Source organism: Ornithorhynchus anatinus, chromosome 7 (genome assembly GCF_004115215.2).
Source record: "Ornithorhynchus anatinus isolate Pmale09 chromosome 7, mOrnAna1.pri.v4, whole genome shotgun sequence".
Taxonomy (NCBI): domain Eukaryota; kingdom Metazoa; phylum Chordata; class Mammalia; order Monotremata; family Ornithorhynchidae; genus Ornithorhynchus; species Ornithorhynchus anatinus.
The window spans coordinates 4,506,934-4,532,889 of record NC_041734.1 but is presented as its reverse complement, the minus strand read 5'-3'; the positions used below and the strand labels follow the sequence as shown (position 1 = coordinate 4,532,889).

Genomic DNA, 25,956 nt, shown 5'->3' with positions numbered 1-25,956 from the left:
TTGCCCAAGGTCACACAGCTGATTAGCGGCAGAGCGGGGATTCGAACCCATGACCTCTGACTCCCAAACCCGCGCTCTTTCCACTGAGCCACGCTGCTTCTCTGAGTTGAAGTTGGGGAGGGACTGGAGAATCAATCAATCAATCAATCAATCAATCATTGCTATTTAGTGAGCACTTACTGAGTGTGCAGAGCAGTGTACTAAGTGCTTAGAAGAGTACAATATAACAGAGTTGATAGACACGCTCCCTTCCCGCAAGGAGCTTCAGTCATTCATTCTTCATTCAAACATATTTATTGAGCCCTTACTGTGTACGGAGCAGGGAACTAAGCATTTGAGAGAGTTCAATATGGCAATAAACAGACACATTCTCTGCCCACAACTAGCTTACAGTCTAGAGGGATCCAGCAGTCCAGGGAGCCCCCAGGTCCTCTCCCTGAATTTCCTCCACCATCACGGCGACCCAACTTCCACACCCCAGCCCACCACGGCAAATCCGGAGCTTCAGCCAAGGGTCCGGGCAGCTGGGCTAGATCATTCCCAGACCCAAAACAGGAGGGATGCGGGCTGAATCCCTAACCATCAGCGATCCATAATCATTCAGGGAAGCAACGTGGCTTAGTGGAAAGAGCATGGACTTGGGAGTCAGAGGTTGTGGATTCTAATGTCAGCTCCGCCACTTCTCAACTGTGTGACTTTGGGCAAGTCACTTAACTTCTCTGTGCCTCAGTTACCTCATCTGTAAAATGGGGATCAAGACGGTGAGCCCCATGTGGGAAAGCCTGATAACCTTGTATCTACCCCAGTGCTTAGAACAGTGTTTGGCACATAGTAAGCGCTTAACAAATACCATCATTATTATTCACCCGATGCTTCCCTCACTGAATGAGGCGAGGGATTTCATTCAGCGGCCCCACCCATCATGCCCATCTGAGGTGAGGGAGACCCCTTCCCCACGGCCTGGTATCGTGCCCTACCAGTGGAGACCCCACAGCTGAGGTGTTGAACTCTGAAAGCCCCGGATTGTTCTGGTTCAAAGTTCTCTGGACAGCTGTGAGTTTTTCCTTCTTGTAGAGTCAGTAAAACTCCCCCAGATAATGGCGGTTCTCCTGCTGTAAGCACCCCTGCAGCGGATTCCTTCCTGGAACCGGAATTCATACTAGGAGCCAAATTCCCTCTGCCTGCAGAGTGATCAGTAAAACTGGTAATTCATCTGAAAGCCTCGCGCTGTCCTCAGGGGCAGAGTCACAGACATTCCTTACTTCGCTTCAGAGGTCAGATTTTTCCACTATCTAAAGTTCTGCTTCCGTTCCATTCCATCACTGGATCCAGAAGGAAAGGGGAAGTCTTCTTTTCTGGACATTTCTCTGGAGTTTTGGCTCCTTTTTTACAAGCAGGACAGGACTACAGTTGAGCTGACTTGTGATGACTCTTTTTTTTTTCTCTCTTCAAACCAAAACTTCAGACTCCTCCTTGGAGGAAGATGTCCGAAGGAGAGAGAAGTTGGGCCTCCATTTCCAAAGGAAAGACAACTGTAGCTTGCATTTAGTTGATCCCAGGGAACACTCCACTTTCTCATAAAGGCCTTTTGACAGTTTTTGCCCTTCACCTTGACAGAAGCCAAACTCTTCCATGGCTACTGAGGAGCCTCCGTATGTCAGGCAATTAGGCTCCTGTTCCTAGCCAAGCTAGTCTACACGCTACATTTATTAGTCACCATTCCCGTGTGTACTACTCCGAGAGAGGTAAGGGGTCTGAAACCTACCCTCACAACTCCCTCTCCCAGCCTGTCCTGCCAAAGCTTCAGTCAAGCACCATGTCTGGGAGGCTGATAGTCTGCTTCCACCCAGCCTTAGCTACATTCATTCATTCAATAGTATTTATTGAGCGCTTACTATGTGAAGAGCACTGTACTAAGCACTTGGAATGTACAATATGGCAACAGATAGAGACGATCCCTGCCCAATGGTGGGCTCACAGTCTAATAGGGGGAGACAGCAGAGCCATACAGAACAAAACAAAAACAAGACAACATCAAATTCCCTTCCTGCCTTTTGCCCTGAAACGAAAACACCAACCATATAATAATAATAATTATAGTTTATGGTATTGGTTAAGCACTTACCATGTGCCAGGCACTGTACTAATCGTTCGGTTGGATACAAGCAACTTGGGTTGGACACAGTCCCTGTCCCATGTGAGGCTCACAGGCTCAATCCCCATTTTACAGATGAGGTAAGTGAGGCCCAGAGAAGTAAAGTGACTTGCCCAAGGTCACACAGTAGACAGTGGCAGAGCCAGAATTAGAACCCATGACCTTCTGACTCCCAAGGCCCATGCTCTATCCACTAAACCATGCTGCTTCTCTGTGTGTGCTGCTAAGGGCCAAGGTGAGATTGCTGGCCCAGGGAGCTGACACTGCCTGCCCTGAACCGGCTCGGATACACATCAGAAAGCAGGGTAGGGATCCCCCTCCCTAGGGAAAACTCTAAAGCAGTAGGATGACGACGGTCTTCCCTGTACAGATTGTCTCTATCTGTTGCCCAATTGTACATTCCAAGCGCTTAGTACAGTGCTCTGCACATAGTAAGAGCTCAATAAATACTACTGAATGAATGAATGTACGATTTTCTACTTGTCCTTGCCTCTGCCAGGCTCTCCATTTCATGGGGATCTTTAGTGTGGCCTAGTAGACAAAGCACGAGTTTGGGAGTCAGAAGGATCCGGGTTCTTCTCCCAGCTCCAGCACCTGTCTGCTGTGTGATCTTGGGCAAGTCACTTGACTTCTCTGGGATACAGTTAGTTCATCTGTAAAATTGGGATTAAGACTATGAGCCCCATGTGGGACAGGGACTTTGTCCAGCCTGATTAGTCTGTATCTACCCCAGCCCTTAGAACAGTGTTTGACATATAGGAAGGGCCTAGCAAATACCATTATTACTATTATTATTATCATCATCATCTTTCAGAGCCTTAACGTTCTCATACGTTAGGCCCCTGGGGATTAAATTCCCCACCAACAGGCATAGTAACCAGAGTAGGGCATTTCTGTATCCTAGTGCAAAAGACCATTAGACTGGGAGTCGGTGACCTGGGTTCTAGTCCCAAATCTACCACTGGCCTCCTGAGGCACTGTGGGAAGTCACAACCTCTAGAGACCTCAGTTATCTCACCTCTAAAATGGGGGTAAGATGCCTGCTCTCCTTTATCTCTTAGATTGTGAGCCCCACGTGGGACCGGGACTGTATCTGATGTGATTATCTCATAGTTCTCCCAGCACTTAGCACAATGGTTGACACAGAATAAGCCCTTAACACCACGATGAATAAATATTTTTTAAAATAACGGTATCTGGGTAGACAAAAATGAAAAGACCAACCAGCCCTCTAACTTCCCTATAAATGGAAAAATAATGGAATTTACAGAGCACGACACACCACACTAAGCACTTGAGAAAGAAGAGCAGACGTACAAGACATAACCCTTACATTCTACCGTATAAGCCATCCACACTCCACTGAACCAGAAAACACCAGAACCCAAACTGGGCCTTGAAAGTTTCAGCTCCCAAGCAGTGAACTCAATAGAGCAGGCCAGAAACTGGCTCCTCTCACTTGAAATCCACAAATAATTCTGGGGGCCAGGTAGAAGGAAGAAGTAGCGATTCCTCCCTAACTTGGGCACATGTGGCAAATGTTTCCAAGCCTCCGGGATCTGCCCCTATCCCATTCCTGATTAATCCTAGATACAAGCCCTCTAGGCAACACTTTGGACCCCTATAAAATGAGGCAGTCTCCAAGTTCTTCTTCTCTGAGCCTAGCAGCTGGGTTGGCTTTGGGAGATGGGGGATAGAGACAGGAGAAGGGTTCCATGGCTGGCTGTGTACCTCCATGTTTATTTATTTCCCTCCCCACCACACATTATCACCTCTTCTTTCCTTGTCTCCCCTCCCTTTCCTTCTTTACTCCCTCCCCTATTTTCTCCTCCTCTCTTCTATTGCAATACAACTATACACACATGCACACACATGCAGCATAAGAGAATGCCATCATCCAGAAATCTGTTGAAACCTCTGAACCTAGAACATTTCCCAGGGTTGGGGGAGGTGGGGACCCAGTTTCACCCAACCTGCTCTAGAGCGATTGCACTCCCCAGCCAGCTCCCCATTCACACAGTTGCCCCTTTCAACTGTGACTGGGCATTTTCCAATTTCTATCGCTTCCGTTCCCTGGGCAGCACGCCCTGAGGTGACATCTTCATCTGCTTACTATCTAATACCGGCCTTAGCTCTGGCGCACAGAGCCTCTACTGCAAGCCAGCGGCCTGGCGGCATCGCAACACAGCAAAAACAACAGACTCGTCCCTAAGGCACACAAATCAGGGAACCCTGGCCAATCGGACTCACTAAGGCCACTGATCCCGCCGGCCGTCATTCCGCTGTCGAGTCTTCTCTCCGAGAAAACCACGTGGGGCAAGGCAGGCCCTTGGGATGTCGCTAAGACACACTTGACCAGAGAAGTGACCGGCTGCTCTTCCCCTCGCTCCAACAGGGAAGTGCCGGCCACAGTCGGTTTCTATGCTGCACGTATGTGGCTTCCCCAGGCTGTGACCTGTCCCCCCAACAGCACCTTGTCCAGAAAACCAACGTCAAGGGTCTGTTCCTGGGCCACAGTGCACCACGCAGTGATGTGGCGAGTCGTCCTGGAGACGGTATTTCTCAAACCATCGCGGAAGCTGAATTATTTGTAACGTTTTGCACTGCAACACCCTGAACCGAAGGCCTTGGAACTCCTGTGGAATCAACTCAGATTCATCTCAGTGAGGAAATGTAGAGCAGGGCCGCGTAGCCGGTACAGCATTGGGCCCCCAGCAGGAGCCGTTTGATGAGGAGGAAGGAAATGAAGGGGGAGAAAAGTGGATTTTGATTTCCCTGCTCTCTCACCCTATGGCTCTAGCTGGAGTTCCTTTGGTGTGCAGCAGGAGGGAGCCTCTTCTGTCTAGAGGCTGAGCTGGGCCTTGCCCTGTAGAGAAGAGCCAGGGTAACGAGAGGCTTCTAAAAACAATAATAATAATAATGATGCTACTTGTTAAGTGCTTACTATGTGCCAAGTACCATTCTAAGCAGTGCGGTAGATACAAGTTAATCAGGTTGGATACACTCCCTGTCCCACATGGGGCTCATAGTCCTAATCCCCGTTTTACAGAAGAGGTAACTGAGACCCAGGAAAGTGAAGCTGCTTGCCCAAGGTCACATGGCAGACAGGTGACAGAGCCTGGATTCTAATTCCCAGGCCCGTGTCTCGCTGCTTCTCTTAGTCCCTCTCCCACCTGGGACTTACACTTATCTGTTTTGTTTCTTTTAGAGGGAGACACCCCGATAGCCCTCCAGCCGACCAACGCAAATGAGAAAACCCAGCTCATCGGGGATGACCGCCGCAGCTACCGTACAGATTCGTAGCCCTGGCGAGCCAGCTGGGAGGGCACTGCCATGGGGCCGGGGCTTTGCCCAGCGGGTACCAGGGAAAAACAGCAACACTGCAAGATCCCATATCTTTTCCCTTTTGGTAGCTTACCATTAGTCAGGCTAAGGTAATTGCAATTTTCTGACCACGCAGAACCTCTCTGAAAAGGGAATCTCGGAGACACTAATTCGGTCAAGACAGATTCCTGGGAAAAGTATATTTTTGCTCCCCTTGAGAGATATCACAGGAGCACCCTACGCATGTTTTATGTTTGAACCACTTCCTCATCAATAAACAAGACTGAAATTAAGCATCAGAAATGGGATTGAGCCTTCATTTGTAGACTGAAACTCAGAGACTAGATCCATCCCAGATGACAAGATGGGAAGTGAACTTTAGGTGGTCGCTTTCATTCATTCATTCATTCATTCATTCATTCATATTTATTGAGCACTTACTGCGTGCAGAGAGGCCCTTGGGAGAGTACAATACAACAATAAACAGACACATTCTGTGCCCACAATGAGTTTACAGTGGGAATCTGTGAAAAAAGCATTTTTTTGTCTAGTGAAATGCTTTGAATAACACTATGGCAGTATGACTTTATTTCAAAAGTCTAGACCACTTCTAGTCAATGAACCTCCACCAACGAGGACCCCCAAAGCTGTGGGATGGAAGAGAGTGGAGAGGCCCAGGAGGGGACAGCTACATCACTTTCCCTCAACACTCCAGCTCCCTGGACTGACCTGACCCTGCTGCTGTCCCAGGGCTTTGGAGATCCAGGCTGGGGGTAGGTGAGGAAGAGGTGCTATAAGAGACATTTGTGACCATGGTAGGATAGAGTTAAAAAAAAAATAAAGTCCACATGGAGTGGGTTCAGGTTATAGATACAGGCCAGCTTGGTGTCTGGGGGGGCACAATCATGGAGAAGGAGTTTTAAAAAAGCTATAGAGAAAGCAGGGGAGGTAGAGAAGGTGGAGAAAATGGTCAGGCTCCTGGTTTTATGTGGGACAATCATTTTCAGCAAGCTATCCCCTGTTCAATACCGATAAGGTACCAGACGTTCCATGTTGATTATTTAATAATTTTCAGCACCGAGTTTCCCTAAGCAGGTCCCGGTACGAAGTTTCACAGTTTGGATGGAAAGGCAGAGTTTACAAAGGCCTGGGAGAGGAAAACAAAGGTCTCAAGTCAGGGTGTTCAGGGGTCCCACACCAAGGTGGTAATCTAAAACTGCCATTTCTACAAAAAGGTGCTCAAGGCATCACATGACACCGCATGCCCGATCGAATGCCTGCAATGTCAGGTGTGTCTCCTTGTCCGGTATTTGTGTGGGCCACCAGTAGCAATTAATCATTGAGTCTTTTCTGTATGCCGAGTACTATACAAACCACTTGGAAGAGTATAATAGAGTTAGTGGATATGATCCCTGCCTTCAAAGGGATTACAGTGGCCACTCTAATGTCAGGGTGAGGAAAGGATTGGCGAAGTCCAGTCGAGTGAAGAAAAATGAACAAAAGGTCTATTAGGGCAACGGCTGGGGACTGGGGGAAGCGGCGGACATCGGTAGGATTTTAAAATTACCTTGGGCTCTTGTGAAACCAACGGGCCAAAGCCAACAGATTAGCACAAAGAATAACCAGCACCAAAAAGATTGTCCCAAAATTGTGGGTCTAAGGACTACATTAGATTAATGCTCAGCCAGCCTTCTAGTGGAGAAGCCAGTTAGCATATAGAGTGATTTCTCACTTTCCATCCCACTGTCCCTGTTTTGGTGAAACTAAGCTCATTCCCCTGTCGTGTGGACCACCGGAAAACTCATTAGGGGACATCCTTCTCTGCGCCTGTTCACTTGCTACTGTTCCTCCAATTCAATTGAAGCTACACTCTGAGTGTCAATGCAACTGTAAAAGAGGGCTGTGGGCAGCATACAGCAAAAGTTTACATTATTTCAAAACAAGTGGATTCTTCAGGCTCGAAACATTATTTTCTTTTCTTGGTTTCTCACTTTCTCCATAAAATGAAATTTGAGGGCTGCTAACTGGAACTGCACATGGAAATCAGTGCTTTTGCTCCGACAGATTCGAAGTTATTAAAACTACCTTACTACTTGTGTTACTATAAAGCTTTAAAAAAAACTTCAGCCAACATTTCTGGAACATAGATGTGTTTGTTTAAAATGCATCACACCCAACCTTATCACTAGCTGATGTAATATGCCCCTTGTGTACTTGAAAAACCCTTCTCCCACGCTCATTCTCAGAGAAATACAATGGATTATGGAGGTAGGGAAAGATTCCATTACATACACAACTAGCTGCCAAGCCTTACTGTTAGGAGAGGAAATGACTCTAATTGTAGGGAATCCAAACTCTTTACCATAGGTTTTAAAGCACTCAAGCACCTTGCCCCCCTACCTTACCTCCCTGATTTCCTAGTAAAACACAGCCCACACATGTCATTCCTCTGTACCTCGATCGTCTTACCCACATCCTGCCTCTGGTCTGGAATGCCCTGCCTCTTCAAATCCAACAGACGATCACTCTACCCACCTGTAAGGCACTTACAGGTGTTTTAAGACACTCTTGACCTTAAACTCGTTGTGGGCACGGAACCTACCAACTCTGTTATATTGGATTCTCCCAACTACTCAGTACAGTGCTCTGCACACAGTAAGTGTTCAATAAATAAGACTGATCGATTGATTGAAATTCAACAGGATTTTCACCTGGCCAGCGGAAGCATAAGTGGTTACAGCTCCCAATTCGGTTCAAAGCTAAAATGGTGGCCTCATAACCACTTAGTACAGCACTCTGCACACACACACTAAGCATTCAAATATTTTGGATTAATTTATTGATTATAGTCTCTAGCTTGCTGAGACACTGTGATATTTGAGGAATAGTGGGATTCTTGCCCTTTGACAACCATCCTCTTCATTAGATTTGCACCATCTAATTTAGTCCCTCCCTTTCCCTAAAATCACCATTACAACAATTTATCCAAGAAAGAAAATCTTCAACCTTTCCTTGGATCAATTCCACAGAGAAAGAAATGGGCCCCAAATCTCTGGGACAGAGTTTAACCCCTTCATTGCAAGAATTATGGTAAAGGATATTGAAGAAGTGTATTCATTCATTCAAACATATTTACTGAGCACTTACTGTGTGCAAAGCACTATAGTAAGCATTTGGGAGAGTACAATATAACAATAAACAGACACAATCACTGCCCACAATGAGCTTATCGTGCATACAATATCTACCAAACCATTTCCCTCCTCAGACTACACAGCCCTACTAAGTTATGTTGTCTATGTGTTTTGTTTCACCTCTCTTTAGGTATCTGTTGCCAGTTTCCTATCTCCCTTTTCATTTTTAGTCTGTCAGCCTCTCGAGGGACATAGACTGTGTCATAGTCCCATCCCCCCTAACCCCCACTTCAGCCTGTCAGAGCCTAGGCTGGGGAAAATACTGAACTCCAGTTCCATAAGATGTCTCAGACCATAATTTCAAAACACAGGGTTGCAGTTACCACCTAGGGATATTTAGTGAAAACTCGTCTATTAAGGTTATCGAGGAAGGAACTCGAGAAAAATTCCATTTTCCAGCCCTCCAAACTTAGATATAGTTTAGGTGAGTGCCCCAGGAGGAAACAAAGGCGAAAGGTAAATTGGGCTCAATTAATTAATCAATCATATTTATTGAGCAGCTACTGCATGCAGGGGACCATACTAAATGTTTGGGAGAGTACAACAAACATATAAGACATTCCCTGTCCATAATGAGCTTACAGTGTAGAGTTCAAATACATACTTTAATAAACATATACAAACAAACTTCCCTGGATACACGGAAAAAATTCTGAGACGATAAACTCACAAGGTAGTCCCTGGAGCTTACCCACTACCAAGGTTACCATAACATATCCCAGTGAGACAAGACATAAGAACTCCCTCTCCTGAATGTAAAAGCTTCATTAAGCTTGCTGATCGGCTCTTATTCCCAGATAATTTTGGGTAGATCATTCTGGGCGCGTAGGCCTCATCCTCCTGGGAAATGCAGTGCTTCATAGCTAGTCCTCCTACTTCCCCGAGCTCTGTTTCACCTTCAGTAGCGCCCCAATGAACATTCTTACAGCCAGGTTCTGCTGAAACTGAACGAAACATCATTTAAAAAAAAAGTTTTTTTGTTCTTGCTGGTTTGTTCCTGCTCTTGAGGCAAAAAGGATTGACGTGGAATATCTCAGGACTGACTCTTTCTTAAAAAATCACCTGTGTGCCCCACTCCGAGAGGGATTGTTGGTCTTGTGACTGTGCGTGCCCCTATGTGCCTCTTGCTTGTGGCCCTGGTTTGTCCCCTCACCTTCATTTGGCCTGCCTGGCATGGGGTGCCTGGCATGAGGAAGGAGGGTAGGAATTGGGAGCAGAAACAGTAGGAAATGCCATGAACCCCAAGGTCCTTTTGAGATAAAAGAGCCTGGGCCAGATCGGTAGTTGTAAAGACAGGAGTGAGTGTGCCTAGGATCCATTTGTGAAGGTTCAGGGCACGGGAGGAAAAGGAAACTTTGTGAAAAACGAACTGCCAGTCCTCAGCCTGCAGATCAGCTCTCCAACAGTGATAGTTGGGTGGGTGGGAGAGAGGGTCGATGGAGGGAGAGGAGGGAGTAGCACAAATTGGAGCATGGGGTGGAATAAGGTTGGGAAGAATAAAGAGGTGGGAGAAAAGTATGAAATGAAGCATTTCCCCCAGGAATTATTCCCCATATCCAACAAGCTCTTATCAGGTTTTATTGCCCATTTACAGTTTCTCTGACCCCCTCCCCCTCTTCTTCCCCCCCGCCACCCTGCGCAATCATTTTGGGGGAACTTGTGCTTCTTAGAGACTATCTCTGGAGGGTCTTTCTTAATTTCCAAAAATGCCTTAGGGAAAGGTTGTTAAATGTACTTGAATAGTTAAATAGCATCCCCTCCCCCCCCCCGCCACCCTGCGCAATCATTTTGGGGGAACTTGTGTTTTTTAGAGACTTTCTCTGGAGCGTCTTTCTCAATTTCCAAAAATGCCTTATCGAAGGTTGCTAAATGTACTTGAAGAGTTAAACAGCTCCTACGGTGAGTAAGAATGAAAAGATCAACACTCCCTCGAGCCGGAATCGAACCAGCGACCTAAGGATAACTCCGTGCCCTAAGACAGGGAAACACACTACAGTCCTCCGCTCTACCAGCTGAGCTATCGAGGGAAGCCGTAAGGCTCCTCCCCCGAGAGACTTTAGGCTAAAATAAAGGGGCGTGTTCAATTTGGGCATGCGCAGGAAGTAAGTGTGTGTGTGTGTGTGTGTGTGTGTGTGTGTGTTTCCCTTACGCATGCGCACGAGTACGCTTCGGTCCTGGGCAATACAGTGAAGGTGGGCACATGGAGGCAGTTTTCCCATCAGTCGCCCCCGGCCCAGTGATCTGTGCCCAGACCCCCTCCGCCCCCCTAAGGAGGGACTCCTTAGGCGACTGATCGAATGCAAGTTTAGGAAAGTTTAGTAGAGGGTTGGAGCCGCTGCCAATCCTACCCCTCTCTCCACTCCTACTAAACCTCTCCTGTTCCCTCCAGGCCACATGCAGAGTCCTAGGCCCAACTTAATAATAATAATGTTGGTATTTGTTAAGCGCTTACTATGTGCAGAGCACTGTTCTAAACGTATAGATTACAGGGCAATCAGATTGTCCCACGTGGGGTGCAAATTTTTTTTTAATCCCCATTTTTACAGATGAGATAACTCAGGCCCTGTTCTAAGTGCTGGGCCAGATACAGGGTAAACAGATTGTCCCATGTGGGGCTCACATTTTTTTTTTAATCCCCATTTTTACAGATGAGGTAACTGAGACCCAGGGAAGTTAAGTGACTTGCCCAAGGTCACACAGCAGACAAGTGGCAGAGCAGCATTAGAACCAACGACCTCTGACTCCCAAGCCTGAGCTCTTGCCACTAAGCCACATTGCTTTCCTATCTCCACTCCTACCAAACTTCTCCTGTTCCCTCCAGGCCTCATGCAGAGTCCTAGGCCCAAATTAATAATAATAATATTGGCATTTGTTAAGCACTAACTATGTGCAGAGCACTGTTCTAAGCACTGGAGTAGATACAGGGTAATCAGGTTGTCCCACGTGAGGCTCACAGTCTTAGTCCCCATTTTACAGATGAGATAACTGATGCACAACGAAGTTACGTGACTCGCTGCTTCTTTAACTCCCCCTCACCCGTCCCATTCCCTCTTCCCGATATGCACAGTGAGATGCTCTGCCTTCCTCCAACCTCCTCCTCTTCCTCCCCCTTGTCCCCACTCTCCGTCCCGGATAATATAATAATAATGGTATTTGTTAAGCGCTTACTACGTGCACTGTTCTAAGCCCTGGGGTAGATACTAGGTAATCAGGTTGTCCACATGAGGCTGACAGTCTTATTCCCCATTTTACAAATGGGGTAGCTGAGGGACAGAGAAGTTAAGTGGCTCACTGAAGGTCACACAACAGACAAGTGGTAGAGCGGAATTAGAATCCATGTCCTCTGAACCACGCTGCTTCTCACTGGGGTCTGCTCCAGAGATGGCCTTCCTGTTCACCTCCCTCTCCCTTCTGCATCGTCCTGACTTGCTCCCTTCGTTAACTCCCCCTTTCAGCCCCAAAGAACTTATGTCCACATCTGTAATTGATTTATTTGCATTAATGTCTGTCTCCCCTTCTAGACTGTAAACTCATTGTGTTGTACTCTCCCAAGCGCTTAGTACAGTGCTCTGCACGCAGTAAGCGCTCCATAAATACGATTGAATGAATGAATGAATGAATGGATGAATGAATGAATGAAGTCACGGCATGGACAGTTTATCAATCAATCGAGTTAATCATATTTATTTAGCGCTGTGTGCAGAGCACTGAACCAAGCGTTTGGGAGATTACAACGGAATTGGTAGACATTTTCCATTTTCCCCTTAAACTCGGGCTGCACTGTACCTGTGGTATTTTAATAGTAGCAGCAGCGGCGGCAGAATAGTATTTATTGAAGCCCTTACTGTGTTTACACCATTGTAAGGAGCTGTGGGAATTAGACATAGTCTCTGTCCCTCGTGGGTCTCATGATCTAAGATAACTTTAATATTTGGGGCAAAGGGATTGAAAACAGACCCATCAGGAGTGACGAAACAGAGCACAACACAAAGCCTTCCCTGCCATTCACTGTTCTTATCCCTTGATCATGATTAACAACTTTAATTGAATATCTACTGGTTGCCTGGAGCTTCTCTAGAGTGCACTATTTGCAATTTCAGGCTTAAAAGGCCTCGAAGCTTACATTTTTGACCTGCAATTACTAAACCGAGGTTCCATCTGTGATATCTATAGAGACGTACTTTTCTACCAATTAACAGCTCATTCTGAAGTGGGAAAAGGTTTGAGAAAATTCAGGAGCAAAGGGCAAAAAATAATATGAAAAACGAATAGGATGAATTATTTATGTCAGAAAAAATAAGGCTGCTGGGGTTCAGCTATTTGGAAGCCTGCAGCCGTTCAGTCTCCATATCCTTTTAATTATATTCCCCAGAGTTAGTTTGGAAAATGGAAGTTTTTCATTTGACCAGTTTATATTAATTTTGTTCTTCACGTCCTTATCTAAAAAAAGAATTTAAGATAAGGCTTGTAGACATAATGTATTTACATATAAAATATATATATATCGGAAATCTTCAATAAATGCCCTTCTTCTGGGGCCAGTGACATAATGGAAAACACATCTGACTACAGAAGATTGTAGGTTGAACTCCTGCCTGGCTTGAGGTTATGTGTAGTTTAGCATGGTCTCTGTTTTGTATTTTCTTAAATCGGCTGTGGGTAAATATCTAGTAGACACAGGGCCGATCAGAACATTTAAAGGTTTGAGCGTTTCCTAATGTCGTCTATGTCCTGCTGCCGCAACTGTAACTGTAAGGAACATAAGCAGTTGCAGCAATAATGGTATTTGAGTGCTTACTGCGGGCAAAGCACAATACTAAACACTTGGGAGGATGTACGAGAAACATAAGCTTCTCTGTCCAAATAGCGTTTACAGCCTAACAGTAATAATTGTCGTATTTGTTAAACACCTACTATGGGCCAAGCATTGTTCAAAGCACTGGGGTAGGTCTACGATAATCAGATCCAACACAGTTCCCAAACCACATGAGGCTCACAATCTAAATAGCAAGGAGAGCAAGTTTTGAATCCCCATTTTCTGGATGAGGAAACAGAGGCACGGAGCGGCTAAGTGACTTGCCCTAGGTCCCTCAGCAGGCAAGTGGCAGAGCTAGGATCAGAATTTTCTGATTTCCAAGTCCATCAGTACCAATAAAGGGGGCATCACAGCTGAAAACTTGGATTGTTCAGTATAAAGATGGACTGATCACCCCAATTTCAACCCCCTTCGGTATCCCACGAATGGTAAGAAGTTGCTTTAACAGGATCTTCAATATTTCTCAATTTTTTCTCATCCTTTTAAAAAATCTCGGCTGGTTTTACACCTTCTCCCCAATACTATGCTACGGCTGAACATTCCATTTCCCTTCCTCTCGCTACAAAAGCATCTTCAACGGAAGGTAAATAAAGTCTGCAATCAATCAGTGGCATTTCTTGAATGCTTACTGCAGGCAGAACACTGTATTCGGGCTATGTACATAAGTGCTGTTGGGTTTGAGGGTACAGTAAGCGCTTAATAAATACGACTGAATGAATGCAAAACATAAACCTGGAGAAAAGTGGGGCCCGTTTGAAAGACAAACATGGGCAAAAGAAGCATCCTTTGCTCAGAGAAAGGGCCTGGCGAGGGCCCACACTGATATGGAAGAGAAATAAGGCAGGAGTGACATTGCTAGGTGAGCTGAACTTTCTGATGGAGAAATATCGGGAGCAAAGGGATGGATGGAAGAAATGACTCTCCCCCCCCATCAAAATGCTGGGATGAAAAAAATCTGCGAGCCAGGCAGGAGTCGAACCTACAATCTTCTGATCCGTAGTCAGACGCGTTATCCATTGCGCCACTGGCCCCGCTGCAAAAGAAAAGTCGGGGGAGGGGCAAGCATGGTCTCCAGGGTTGGGAGTGGTGGGAAGGACTGGACAGGGGGCGATGGGGGTGTCAGGGGCCATGAGGAAATGGTCTTCGGGCTACAAGGGTTCAAGCCCATCAGAGAATGGGGATAATGGAGACCCACAATCTCACTGCGGGTACAGCCCCAAATCACCCAACAAAATGACTGAGCACAACGTTTACTAACCCAATCCAATACTGAGTAATCTACAAGCAAGAAGCTAGTTAACGATCCTTCGATAGCTCAGCTGGTAGAGCGGAGGACTGTAGCATGATTACCTCGTGGCAGTGATCCTTAGGTCGCTGGTTCGATTCCGGCTCGAAGGAGGCGTGCTTTTTTTAGTTAGAAAACGTCCCAGCTGCCACTTTTTAATGAGCAAGCTTGGCGCCAAAAAAATGGGGGCTCATTTCATGCAATCCAAAATGCCATTCCCCCCCCAGATCGACCATTTCCCCCACGCCCCCGGCTCCTCTCGCCCTGAACTCTGTCCTCTCCTGCCAGCGGAGTTTGTCCAATGCAAAAGTCACTTTTGCAACATCCGAACAACGCAAGTCTTCCTCCCTATGCCTCAGTTCCCTCATCTGTAAAATGGGGATTAAGACGTGGGACAACCTGATTACGCTGTACCTCCCCCAGCACTTAGAACAGCGCTCTGCACATAGTAAACGCTTGACAAATATCAACATTATTAATGATTTATCTTATCGCCTTTCCTCCCACGCCTAGGCCCTGGGGCAGAGCCGAAGGAACAGGGCTCCTGGGCCCTTCCAAAGTGCTTTGCTTTTTATTTGCTTTTTTTCCCAAATGCAGTTACTATCCAAATTACCTCTCGAAAGAAACTGCAGATTTTCACAACCTCTGCCAAGGCGCTAGGTCTACGTGGAACTCGGCAGGTACCAGGACTTTGAGGTAAAAGAAAGGGTTTCTGGGTGTTCTTTTTTTTAGGGGGTGGGCGTTGCTAATCCACTGAAAATGGATCTATGAGAAATAATAATTGTGGTACTTATTAAGCGCTTACCGTGTGCCAGGTACCGTACTAAGGCAGTGGGGTGGATGCAAGCAAATCGGGTTGGACACGGTCTCTGTCCCACGTGGGGCTCACCCTCTCAATCCCCATCCCACAAACGAGGAAACGGAGGCACAGAGAAGTCAAGTGACCCGCCCAAGGTCACACAGCAGATAAGTGGCAGAGCTAGGATTAGAACCCAGAGTGCGACTATTTGCATCTTGAATAAAATGACTTTTCCGGATTGAAATAGTCATTGGACACACAAGAAAAATACAGACAGTGTAATGCCCGGGGCCTGTGGAATTTGTATTTGCCCAGGGCTGGGGGCGGGAAAAGGCACAAACAAACTAATTTAAAGTGAAAAGCAGGTATGAAATTTCTTGAAGAGACTCCTAAATGCTGCTTTAAAAAGCATTATTGCTCCCTTCGATAGCTCAGCTGGTAGAGCGGAGGACTGTAGATGATTGCGCTATGGTAATCCTTAGGTCGCTGGTTCGATTCCGGCTCGAAGGAGAGGAGTTATTTTGCACCACGCTATCAATTTTCTCCCATGTGTTTTGTGGCCACATCCTCCAGAGGACGCAATAAAGAGAAATAAACCAGCCGGGGAATTAGCTCAAATGGTAGAGCGCTCGCTTAGCATGTGAGAGGTAGCGGGATCGATGCCCGCATTCTCCAATTTTTGCCAGAAAGCTTTAAGGAGTCCAGGACCTCCCCAGAGTGAGTCCGTGCGATTTTTAAAAGCTCACCTGAATTTTGCCCTTGGAGCGCCTGGTTTCCTTGCTGTCTTCGATTTAGCAATATTTCTTTCTTTTTTTTTTTTTTTGCTTGCCTCGGGAAGAGCAGAAAGTGAGCCCCACGTGGGGCAACCTGATTACCTTATATCTCCCCCAGCGCTTAGAACAGCGCTCGGCACATAGTAAGGGCTCAACGAATACCATCATTATTATGGGCTGGGGAGGAGAGGTGTGCAGAGCAGGCTACGCACGCAGAAGGGGCCTGCTTGCATCTGAAAATGGAGGAGTGAAAGCTGTTTGGTGTTGGGTAAAGCAGATCCAGGGTCAAGGAACAGTGGTTACCCAGCTGCTGGAGTCACATACAGGGCAACCGAAACATGTTGCGCAGGTCCGTGCCTGGGTCAGTTTATATGGCAAATCTGCACCCCTCTTTCCATCTCCCTCTTCCCCTTTCCCTGTCTCCTTCCCCATCCCCAGTGCTTTTTCGACATTCATGACCAGACAGGTAAATAGACAGGTCCTACCGCTGTCCTGGAATGCCCTCCCTCCTCACATCCGCCAAATTAACTCTCTTCCCCTCTTCAAAGCCCTACTGAGAGCTCACCTCCTCCAGGAGGCCTTCCCGGACTGAGCCCCCTTTCCTTCTGCTCCCCCTTCCCCTCCTACCGTCTGCTCTTCCCCCTTCCCTCCCCTCAGCACTGTGCTCATTTGTATATATTATCTATTACCCTATTTATTTTGTTAATGAGGGTTATAGCTCCTTGATTCTATTTATCTTGATGTAGTCTTTCGTTTCGTTCTCTTTCGCTTTGTAATCTGTCTTCCCCGTTTAGACTGTGAGCCCGTCATTGGGCAGGGATTGTCTCTGTTGCCGAATTGTACATTCCAACCACTTAGTACAGTGCTCTGCACATAGTAAGAGTTCAATAAATACTATTGAATGAATGAATGAATAAATATAGTGGAACCAGTGGATCATGTTTGCCCGAGGCAGGAGTACCTCCCTTCCCTAGTGTACTTCCCCAGTTATCTCTCACATGCTATGTGAGACTTAAAATTCATTTCTCAGAAGTTCTACCGCCCCTCTCTGATGCCCCCAGGAGAGTGGTCCCAGAAGACGTTCCGGGAAAACTCCTCTTGTTGTCTTATCCTGTCCAGTCATCTCTGACCCATAGCGACGCCATGGACACATCTCTCCCAAAACGCCCCCCTTCCATCTGCGATCATTCTGGTAGTGGATCCATATAGTTTTCTTGGGAAAACTCTTACTGTGGTGTAAAACAAGAATGTGCCTGCTCATACCCCAGCTAACTTGAGCCCCACCACTTGGGTAGTCACTGAAGGTCCTCCCATACAGGGGACAAGGAGATGCATGTGTCGTCACACACATTATGCCAGACATGTATGAAATGTGACGATGCGTGGACTCCACGTTCCACAAATATACAGATTTTGCCCAACCCTAGAGCATTTCTCCCTCCTATAGACACTGTGAGATTCACAAGAGACGGACTGTGCCCGCCCTGATTATCTTGTACTTACCCTACCTCTAAGTTCAGCACGTGGCTCATAGTAAGTGCTTAACTAATGCTATTATTGTTATTGTTGTTGTTATTATTATTCTCCAGAACCACCAACTTGCACCAAAGTCTTTGCATTCAGTTTGAAATGCGTTGCAACACTGGGCAGGGCACAGGCCGCTGGAAACCAGACAACTCTACAGAGAGTCCAGTTTACAGCTAGTCTGTCACCTGTCCAATTCTAATATGGCACCTGATGGCTTTATGTGTGGTATTTTTATATTTAACCTCCAACCACCCTCACCTCAGCTCCTGCCACCAAGTTCCATGGCCCAGAAGCAGCACCCGTGTTCGCATGGACCTGGGGAGGGAACGCAAAGGCCTTGGAGCGAGTGGTGGGAGGAGGGGAGGCCCAGAAATCTCCTCAGAAGAATGTCCTAGGTTCTGGGGGATTTGGATTACATTCTGCAAAATGTTCTGGATGACGGGATGACGTTACGCTTCGCATCCGGCCTCAGGCGTGCAGTCGGCATCGTGTGAGTGTGTCAGTGTCTGGTATCTGTGAGGGCCGTCGGTGATTCCGCTCATTTTCTGACAAGGCAGGTAGGGAAGGACCCATGCGGTCAGGGTCGGTCCAGTTCAGACCGGCAAGGCGACCCCTGCTGAAGGGTTGGCCCTGGGCCAGGGTGGCAATTTGGGGGGGAGTGGGATTGGGGGGAGAGAGGGAGGAGGCTGCCCAGACTGGACATGCCGCCAGCCTTTCTGCCCACGTGCAGCTAGGAATGTAGCTGCCAGCCAAAGAGAGGGGAGGAGGCAGGACAATGATGTTCCCTGAGGCAAATGAGAAGCCATTTTGTAAAGAAAAACAGCTCCTGGCAATATGGTGTTGTTGCTAAAGATAGTCCTTACTGTATACCTTTCAGCACAACTCCCTCACACCAACTGAGGGCGAGAGGTTGACATCATCCCAATCCTCTCCGCTTGCAACAGAGTCCTTTCCATGATTTTTCTATTGGCTGCCAAGACTGACCCATCCTCATTGAAACTCCTGTCAATTGTGAGGGGACTTTCATTCAAACACTACTAAGGCCTTGATGATCATGTTAAGGAAGAGGATAGGCTGAGTGAAATATATCTGGGGAGGAAAAAAGCAGGCCTTGCAGGCTATTGTTGTTTAGGAAAAGGGCAAGTAATGTTGAGGGTGAGGCAAGTGTAGCCCTTGCCCTGGCCAGACACCCCCAGGGGCTTCTGGGAGGAGAAAGGCTCAAGAGTTAGCAGATGCTGCAGACATTCTTGAGCAACAGATCCCTTTACTCCTCGCCCCAGACAATGGCTCTCTCAATTTTCAAAGCCCTCCTAAAATCCCACTTCCTTCAGGGGGCCGTCTCTGAATAATTCACAACATCCTGGTTGTGTCAACCCAGCCTCCATCTTCAGCACTTCTGTGTCGCATTCCTGTTCTCACCATTTGTGTATCTATAGAGAGTTTATTTGTACAATCTGGAATTTAATCGGTTATTTCGTCCTGATATGGCTGATATGAACTACTTTCTGTATTATCCTTGTTCTTCTTCCTCCTTCCGTTATTTGTAAATCATTTTCGTATTACACTGTGAGTGCCTCGAAGGCAGGGAAGTGAGTGCTTCTCATCAGCAGGCATTCAATAAAACCACCGACTTAACTGGTTGATTCTCCACCCCTTATTCCATTTCAGTTCTCACATTCAGTCAACTCCTCATTCCCCAGATCTGCCCCTTCCACTCCACCCAAACAGCCAACACCCTAGTTCAAGTTCCCATCATAACACAGTTGGACTACTTCATCAGCTTTCTCACTACTCTCAATCAATCAATCGGTCATCTCTCATCTTCCAGTATCTTCCCCTTCTGCCTGGATCATCTCCCTGAAACAATCCTCAGCACGTCTCACAACACCTCAAAGATTTCTCTCCGTTGGCTCCCTATTTCTCTTTGACTCTAAGACTTTCCAACAGCTTTCTCCATCTTACACTATAAACTATCTTCACCTGTTACTCCCCAGCTCACTTTCTTTACACCTCCCAAACTCATTTTCTAACTGTATCTTACTTAGGTCTCTCCTGGCTACAAACCCTTGCTCGTGCTGCTCCTCATGCCTGGAACTCAGTCCCCCACCTCCAAATCTACCAGGCCACAGTCCTCTTTGTCCTCAAAATCCACCTAAGATTTCATCTCCTCCAGGAAGCCTTCCCTGACCACTCTGACTGTTTCATCTCACTCCAACAGCTTAAGCTTTAGCATTTTTAAAATTAATCCTCAGCATTTTTTAAATTAATACTCATATCCTTATACACTTCTTCCTCCTATCTGGAAATTATTTAAGTGTCTCTGATGATGGATTGTAAACTCTTTAAGGATGGGGATCACTTTTTTCAATCTGTTGTACTCTCCCAGCTGATTGGTTGAGTTCTTTCACACAGTAGATGCCTTCCCTGACTAAACCCTTAATTTCCTTTATCCACCCTTCACCTTGTGATGATGATGATGGGATTTGTTAAGCGCTTACTATGTGCCAAGCACTGTTCTAAGCTCTGGTGTCAACTAGGCCGTTGGCAGTGTTCCCCTTATGCACTGTGATACTCACCCCAGTCCCAAAGCACTTGTGTAAATATCCTTATATGCTACTATTTTGGTATTGTGCTCTCCCAAGCCCCTAGCGCAGTTTTCTGCACCCAGTAAACTCTCAATAAATATGATTGATTATTCCCCCTACCCATAGTTTATTTTCATGTGGGTTTCCTTCTGTAGACTCTAAGTGCCTTGTGGGCAGGGATGATGCCTACTCACTTGGCTGTATTGGACTTTCCCAAGTGCTCAGTACAGTGCTTCGTTCACAGTAAGTGCTCAATAAATAGTATTGATTGATCGATTTTTTATTCTGATATTTCATCCTAAGTTATTTCACACTATTCATGAAAGCCTTTTGCTTCCTCTTGTTCCCACTAAGTGCAAGTGATTTTTACCTGCCAGTTTATAATAATAGCAATAATAGTATTTGTTAAGCGCTTATTATGTGCCAAGCACTATTCTAAGCGCTGGGGAGGTACAAGGTAATCAGGTTGTCCCACGTGGGGCTCACAGACTTCATCTCCATTTTATAGATGAGGTTACTGAGGCAAAGAGAGAGAAGTTAAGCGACTTGCCCAAGGTCACACAGCAGACAAGTGGCAGAGGCAGGATTAAAACCCACAACTTCTGACTCCCAAGCCCATGCTCTTTTCACCAAGCCATGCTGCTTTAGTTTCCCCCCATTAGATTTCTAGCTCTTTGAGGGCAGGGATCACATGCTTTCCTTCAGTTGTACTCCCCCAGACATTTATTATAGGGCTCTGCACAACTGGAGCTTAATAATAAATTCCACGGATTGATCTTTGCAATGACTGCCTCTACACACTGGTGTGCAATTGGAAGAGGCCATGTGCAGGGGAGGGTGAAGATGACCGAGAGTTGCCTCTTCTATAATGACTCCTGGTCATCGCTCAATTGAGCAGCAGTGGCGAGAAAAATTTAAGGGACGGGGAATGGAGCAAAGGAGTGTGTTATGGACACCAAAATGGCAAGTCCTAGCTCCATCTGGAAGTTCCGTAAGGATTAAGAAACTGGAGCGTAGAGGTACTTTTGTTTCCTCATCACCATAATTGGCTTGGGGCCCAGGAATGACGGAAACGGAAATCTGAGAAAATCATTTAATGTTAAATAGGGTCCTCAGTATATTGCCTGCTTTGCATTAAATGAATACTGGAATGAGGAGTGTTGCAAGCTCAAGAGTTCTATCTATAGAGACTCATACGATGGAAACTTCACAGCGAATTGTGCCCGGATTTTGGTAGCTTTTCCCAATTCGGATGGAGAATGTGTGTTTAAGGCTGATTTCAGCTCAGAGAAGTCGTCTCAGCCTTCTGTTTGCTCATTTCTGGCAGGTGATATCATGTCAGAGGGGGCTAGTATGGTGTGAAATATACTATATTTCCAGCCTCTCTTCAGAACTCTTTATTATGAACCAAAGTTTATAAACAACAGATTTGTTGAAGGAGTAATTATCAGATGAAGAAAAGCCTTCAACCAGAAGTTTGCAAACTACTACGCTGCTACTGCCAAGTAAATGTGAAGAGTACATTATATTTAATTTAAATTCCTTTTTTTCCTCTTTCTGCTTGACGTTAGGTCTTCACCAAAGAAAAACTACTGGGCTCGTCTATTACTGGACAATTGGAATGCTCAGCAACATAGGAAATCAATCAATCAATGGTATTTATTGAGCATTTACTGTGTGCAGAGCACTGTACTAAGCGCTTGGTAGAGTACAATGCAACAGATTTGGTAGCCTCGTTCATTTCTCGTGAGTTTACAGTTTAGAGAAGCATAGATGGTCTTTTTACAGATAATTTGGATGTAAGGAATCCACAATTCCTGGATTAAACCATCAAAAATATTTACTTGAATGCCTACTATGTGAATTGTACTGTAATAAGTACTAGGAGATTTCAGTAGAGTTAGAAGACGTGATTTCTGCCCCTGAGGAGTTCATAATCTCGCGCTGTGAATCTTAAGGAAGACTTTGGTCATGAACACTTTCAACGACTATCATCCCCAATTAGCTATGCTGTAATGGAGGGGAAACAGATTTTGAGAGGAATGAGATCCACACATGATATCAATCAATCAATGGTATTAATTGAATGTTTACTATGTGCAGAACACCTTACTAAGTGATTGGGACCCCTACATTTAAAGTGTTTGTTTCACTCCCTGAACAGATTTTTTTTCCCACAGCCACTGTCAAGTAATTGAATTGATACATTTAGGACTCCCTTCCTTAATCTGGCCCCTTCTGTGTCAGTTGGGTTTGAGCCTGTGGATACAAAGGATCTTAAATTGGACAGAAAATTGGTAGTTACCCTATAAATGTACTCCCAAAGGGGTAACAATATAGTCAGGTTTTCCCTGGATTAGCTGGGCAATTGCATCAGTGTTCTTTGCTCGGTTGCCATGACTGACCTGTTGATGCTAATTAGATGTTTAAAAAAATTCCCAAAGATGTTCAATAACGCATGCAACCTCTCCGGAGTTAACAGTCCATTAATAGCTAATGTTGTTAAATGTACATGGCATTAAGACAGTCAAGAAAGCTAAGAAGGCTTAAGGCTTATTAAGAAGGCTACTGCTATTATCTGTTGTTAAGTGGACTAAAGAGAGCTTGATCTGTAAAATGTACCTACACTGAAATTCCTGGGTCCCTTTTATTTTTAGAAGTAGGGACATGGTACCGTATTTACCCTGGTGAACTGGCATGCAACCGTCTCATTATTATTACAGTATCTGTTAAATGCTTACTATGTGTCAGCACTGTGGTAGATACAAGTTAATCAGACTGAACACCATCCCTGCCCCACGTGGGGCTCACAATCTAAGTAGGAGGGAGAACTGGTATTTAATCCTCATTTTACAGCTAGGGAAATTGAGGCAGAGAGAAGTTAAGCGACTTGCCCAAGGTCACATACAAGCACTTGGCAGAACCAGGATTAGAACCTTGGTTCCCTGACTTCCAGGGCCATGCTCTTTCCACTAGGCCATGCTGCTTCTCACTAGACCATGCTGCCTCTCTGCTTTCATCTGAGGAATCAGGGCTGAAATTATTGAGTGAAACATTTCTTGACTGTTCAGTTGTGCCCTGATATTTTAGCAAACACCAGATCGATAGCCCTGGATTAAAGATAATCATCAGTGGCCAGAAATGATCTGGAAAAGTGTCATTTTAAAAATAACCCTGGAAGAGATGCCAAGTTCAAAAGGAGCCATCTGTCTTAAAACCCAACAGTACAGCAGAGCAGTCTATGGCTGAGCTATATTTGGGGTACATTACCAATTTGGAAACTGTATTCAGTTATCACCTACCCTCCACCAGTAAAACCGAATTACCATTGCGGACCTACCGAAAAGAGGGAAATAATAAGTTCCTCCCCCTTTAAAGTTTATTTGATAACTTATTTTCTAAAATCTATTGACGATTTGAAGATCTAAGCATGCAAAAACTCCAGAAGTTAGAAACTGGACTGAAGAGACTCTTCTTAACTTGTTAAGCTTATGACTAGAAAATCGTTATGTCCACAGGAATGATTAATCTTCATCAGTAAGTAGGGCTGCTCCTGACATAATGCTGGCCTTCCCAAGAATTGGAAACTGGAGTGAAACTGATTGCACCATTATGCAATTTAGCATTTAATCTTCCTCAGGAAGGGTGAGTGTGCAGCCAGTCAGCCCACTGGTATTTACTGGGGGGGTGTGGGAAGGGGAGGGGTCCTTTGGGTATATGGGCGGAATTCGCATTTGTCAGAAACAACTGTTGACTTCTCCTTCTGCTCTCCCTCTCCCCATACCGCTCCCCTCCACCTCCCACCTCTCACCACTCTGTCACCCTTCACCAGCCCACTCCCCTCTCTTCCCTGGGACCGGAATGTTGATCCTCGAGATCTGTCATCTGTCCGGACCCATCCACATGTCAGTGGCATATATGGATAAGTCAGCATGGCAACATGTGACGCAGAGCTGCTAAAAACAGCCCCGGCCCCCGGTCCTGAACCACTGTTCGCAACAATGTCCTCCGGCAAAAGGAACTGTAAAGGACACTTGATCACACAAGCCCTGAGGTTCTTTTGAGGGAAATTTGTTTGGAAATCCACTTGCTGCCCGTTCTCCTTGTGTTGAGCCCCTTGGAGCGGCGAGGAGATGAGCACCTCTCTGAATTACAAGTCTTTCTCGAAAGAGCAGCAGACCATGGACAACCTGGAGAAGCAGCTGATTTGCCCGATCTGTCTGGAGATGTTCACCAAACCTGTGGTGATCCTCCCGTGCCAGCATAATCTGTGCAGAAAATGTGCCAGCGACATTTTCCAGGTAGGACCGTTTGCTTATACAGGGTTGGTACGTCAGGGAATGGGGGGTGGGGTGGGGGAGAGGGGTGGGAGAAGTGTTATGTTCAGCTGGATTCCTACGAGAAACTTCAGAAGGGTTGAACTTCCTCGGAGGGCAGACTGATCATGTCCTTTTGCACCGGCCTTGGGTTTGATTTTCCAGTCTCCACCCCCTCTCCCAATGATGGAGTTTTATTTTCATTATCAGTAGCCCACAGAAGTCAAAAGGAGAGTAATAAACACTTATTTCAAAATGGATAGTTTATCTAGTCCTGCCTCTGGGGGGAATGGGGGTGAAGCACTCTTTCTGGTTCTTTACGTTGAGGCCCAAGTCATAGGAGAATGTGACTTATTTTGTTCTTTCCACCCCTTACCTCTTTGAACCCTTTATGTCAGGGAATGTTCCAGTCCCGAAACAGGGGATTTGCATGCAGATAAGGCCCAGATAATTATTATATGGCAGAGGCTAGAGGTATAGTTGCTGGTTTAAGGTGCCATTTATCCAGTTTTCAGCAGCTCTGTTCAGATATGTGGAGTTTGTGGCAGGGGTGGGGGAGGGGGAGGGTGTCTGGTAGTCTTTAGGGCAGTTGGTGGTCACCCTAATCAGGTCAGATGCCTGAGAAACCTGAGAATCCCACTGCCCTCGCCCCGCAACTGCCCACAGTGTTATTCAATAGTTGTTTTCTTGCTTGGCAAGAACAGGCCTCCAACCCGTATTTGCCAACCAGAGGAGGCACCACTGTAGCGTCTGGAGGCCGATTCAGGTGCCCTTCCTGCAGGCACGAAGTGGTTCTGGACCGACATGGGGTCTATGGTCTCCAGAGGAACCTGCTGGTGGAAAACATCATCGACATCTACAAGCAGGAGTCCACGAGGTAACATCCCAGTTGACCTTTTCCCCCCAAATGGCAGCTGGACTGTAAATTTGGAGCCAGGCCACAAATTAATTCTTTTCTGTTTGGTTGGCTTTCCTTATCAATTCTTTCCAGGACCAGTGGAAGGGGAGGAGAAGGAGAAGGAGGTTCGTGCCTTTAAGGCTGGATCCTTAAGGACTGAATTGACAGTCCTGTTGAAATGGGAAGAAATTCATTTCTATGGGCCTCCTGCTTGTGAAGCCTATGGCACTTGTACATTTCTCAAAGGTCACAGGCCCTGGATTTTAGTTCATAAGAAGAAAAAG

General features: G+C 46.2%; 2 protein-coding genes and 4 non-coding genes across 7 annotated transcripts in view; 4 read left to right on the top strand and 2 right to left on the bottom strand.

The window, feature by feature from the left end:
* The window catches only part of DNAJC5B (DnaJ heat shock protein family (Hsp40) member C5 beta), a 35,217-nt gene extending 29,435 nt beyond the window's left edge, over nt 1-5,782 (top strand). The window contains exon 6 of the mRNA XM_007667018.3: nt 5,364-5,782. Coding sequence (XP_007665208.1) covers nt 5,364-5,458 — 95 coding nt within the window. The 3' untranslated portion in view covers nt 5,459-5,782. The remainder of the gene's footprint in view (nt 1-5,363) is intronic.
* A 4,816-nt stretch (nt 5,783-10,598) lies between these two features.
* TRNAY-GUA lies at nt 10,599-10,700 on the bottom strand. Its single transcript has 2 exons — nt 10,664-10,700; nt 10,599-10,634 (listed from the first exon to the last, which is right to left on the bottom strand). It is a non-coding gene; the product is annotated as a tRNA-Tyr (tRNA).
* Nucleotides 10,701-14,447: 3,747 nt separating this feature from the next.
* TRNAR-ACG lies at nt 14,448-14,520 on the bottom strand. The gene has a single exon. It is a non-coding gene; the product is annotated as a tRNA-Arg (tRNA).
* Nucleotides 14,521-14,793: 273 nt separating this feature from the next.
* TRNAY-GUA lies at nt 14,794-14,887 on the top strand. Its single transcript has 2 exons — nt 14,794-14,830; nt 14,852-14,887. It is a non-coding gene; the product is annotated as a tRNA-Tyr (tRNA).
* Nucleotides 14,888-15,993: 1,106 nt separating this feature from the next.
* Nucleotides 15,994-16,083, top strand: TRNAY-GUA. Its single transcript is given in 2 exon segments — nt 15,994-16,030; nt 16,048-16,083. It is a non-coding gene; the product is annotated as a tRNA-Tyr (tRNA).
* An 8,249-nt stretch (nt 16,084-24,332) lies between these two features.
* Nucleotides 24,333-25,956, top strand: part of TRIM55 (tripartite motif containing 55) — a 32,996-nt gene continuing 31,372 nt past the window's right edge. The window contains exons 1-2 of one of the 2 annotated variants that reach the window (XM_007667005.3): nt 24,333-24,759; nt 25,479-25,651. In XM_007667005.3, coding sequence (XP_007665195.2) covers nt 24,592-24,759; nt 25,479-25,651 — 341 coding nt within the window. In that variant the 5' untranslated portion in view covers nt 24,333-24,591. The remainder of the gene's footprint in view (nt 24,760-25,478; nt 25,652-25,956) is intronic. The other variant, XM_007667011.3, reaches the window with a different exon arrangement.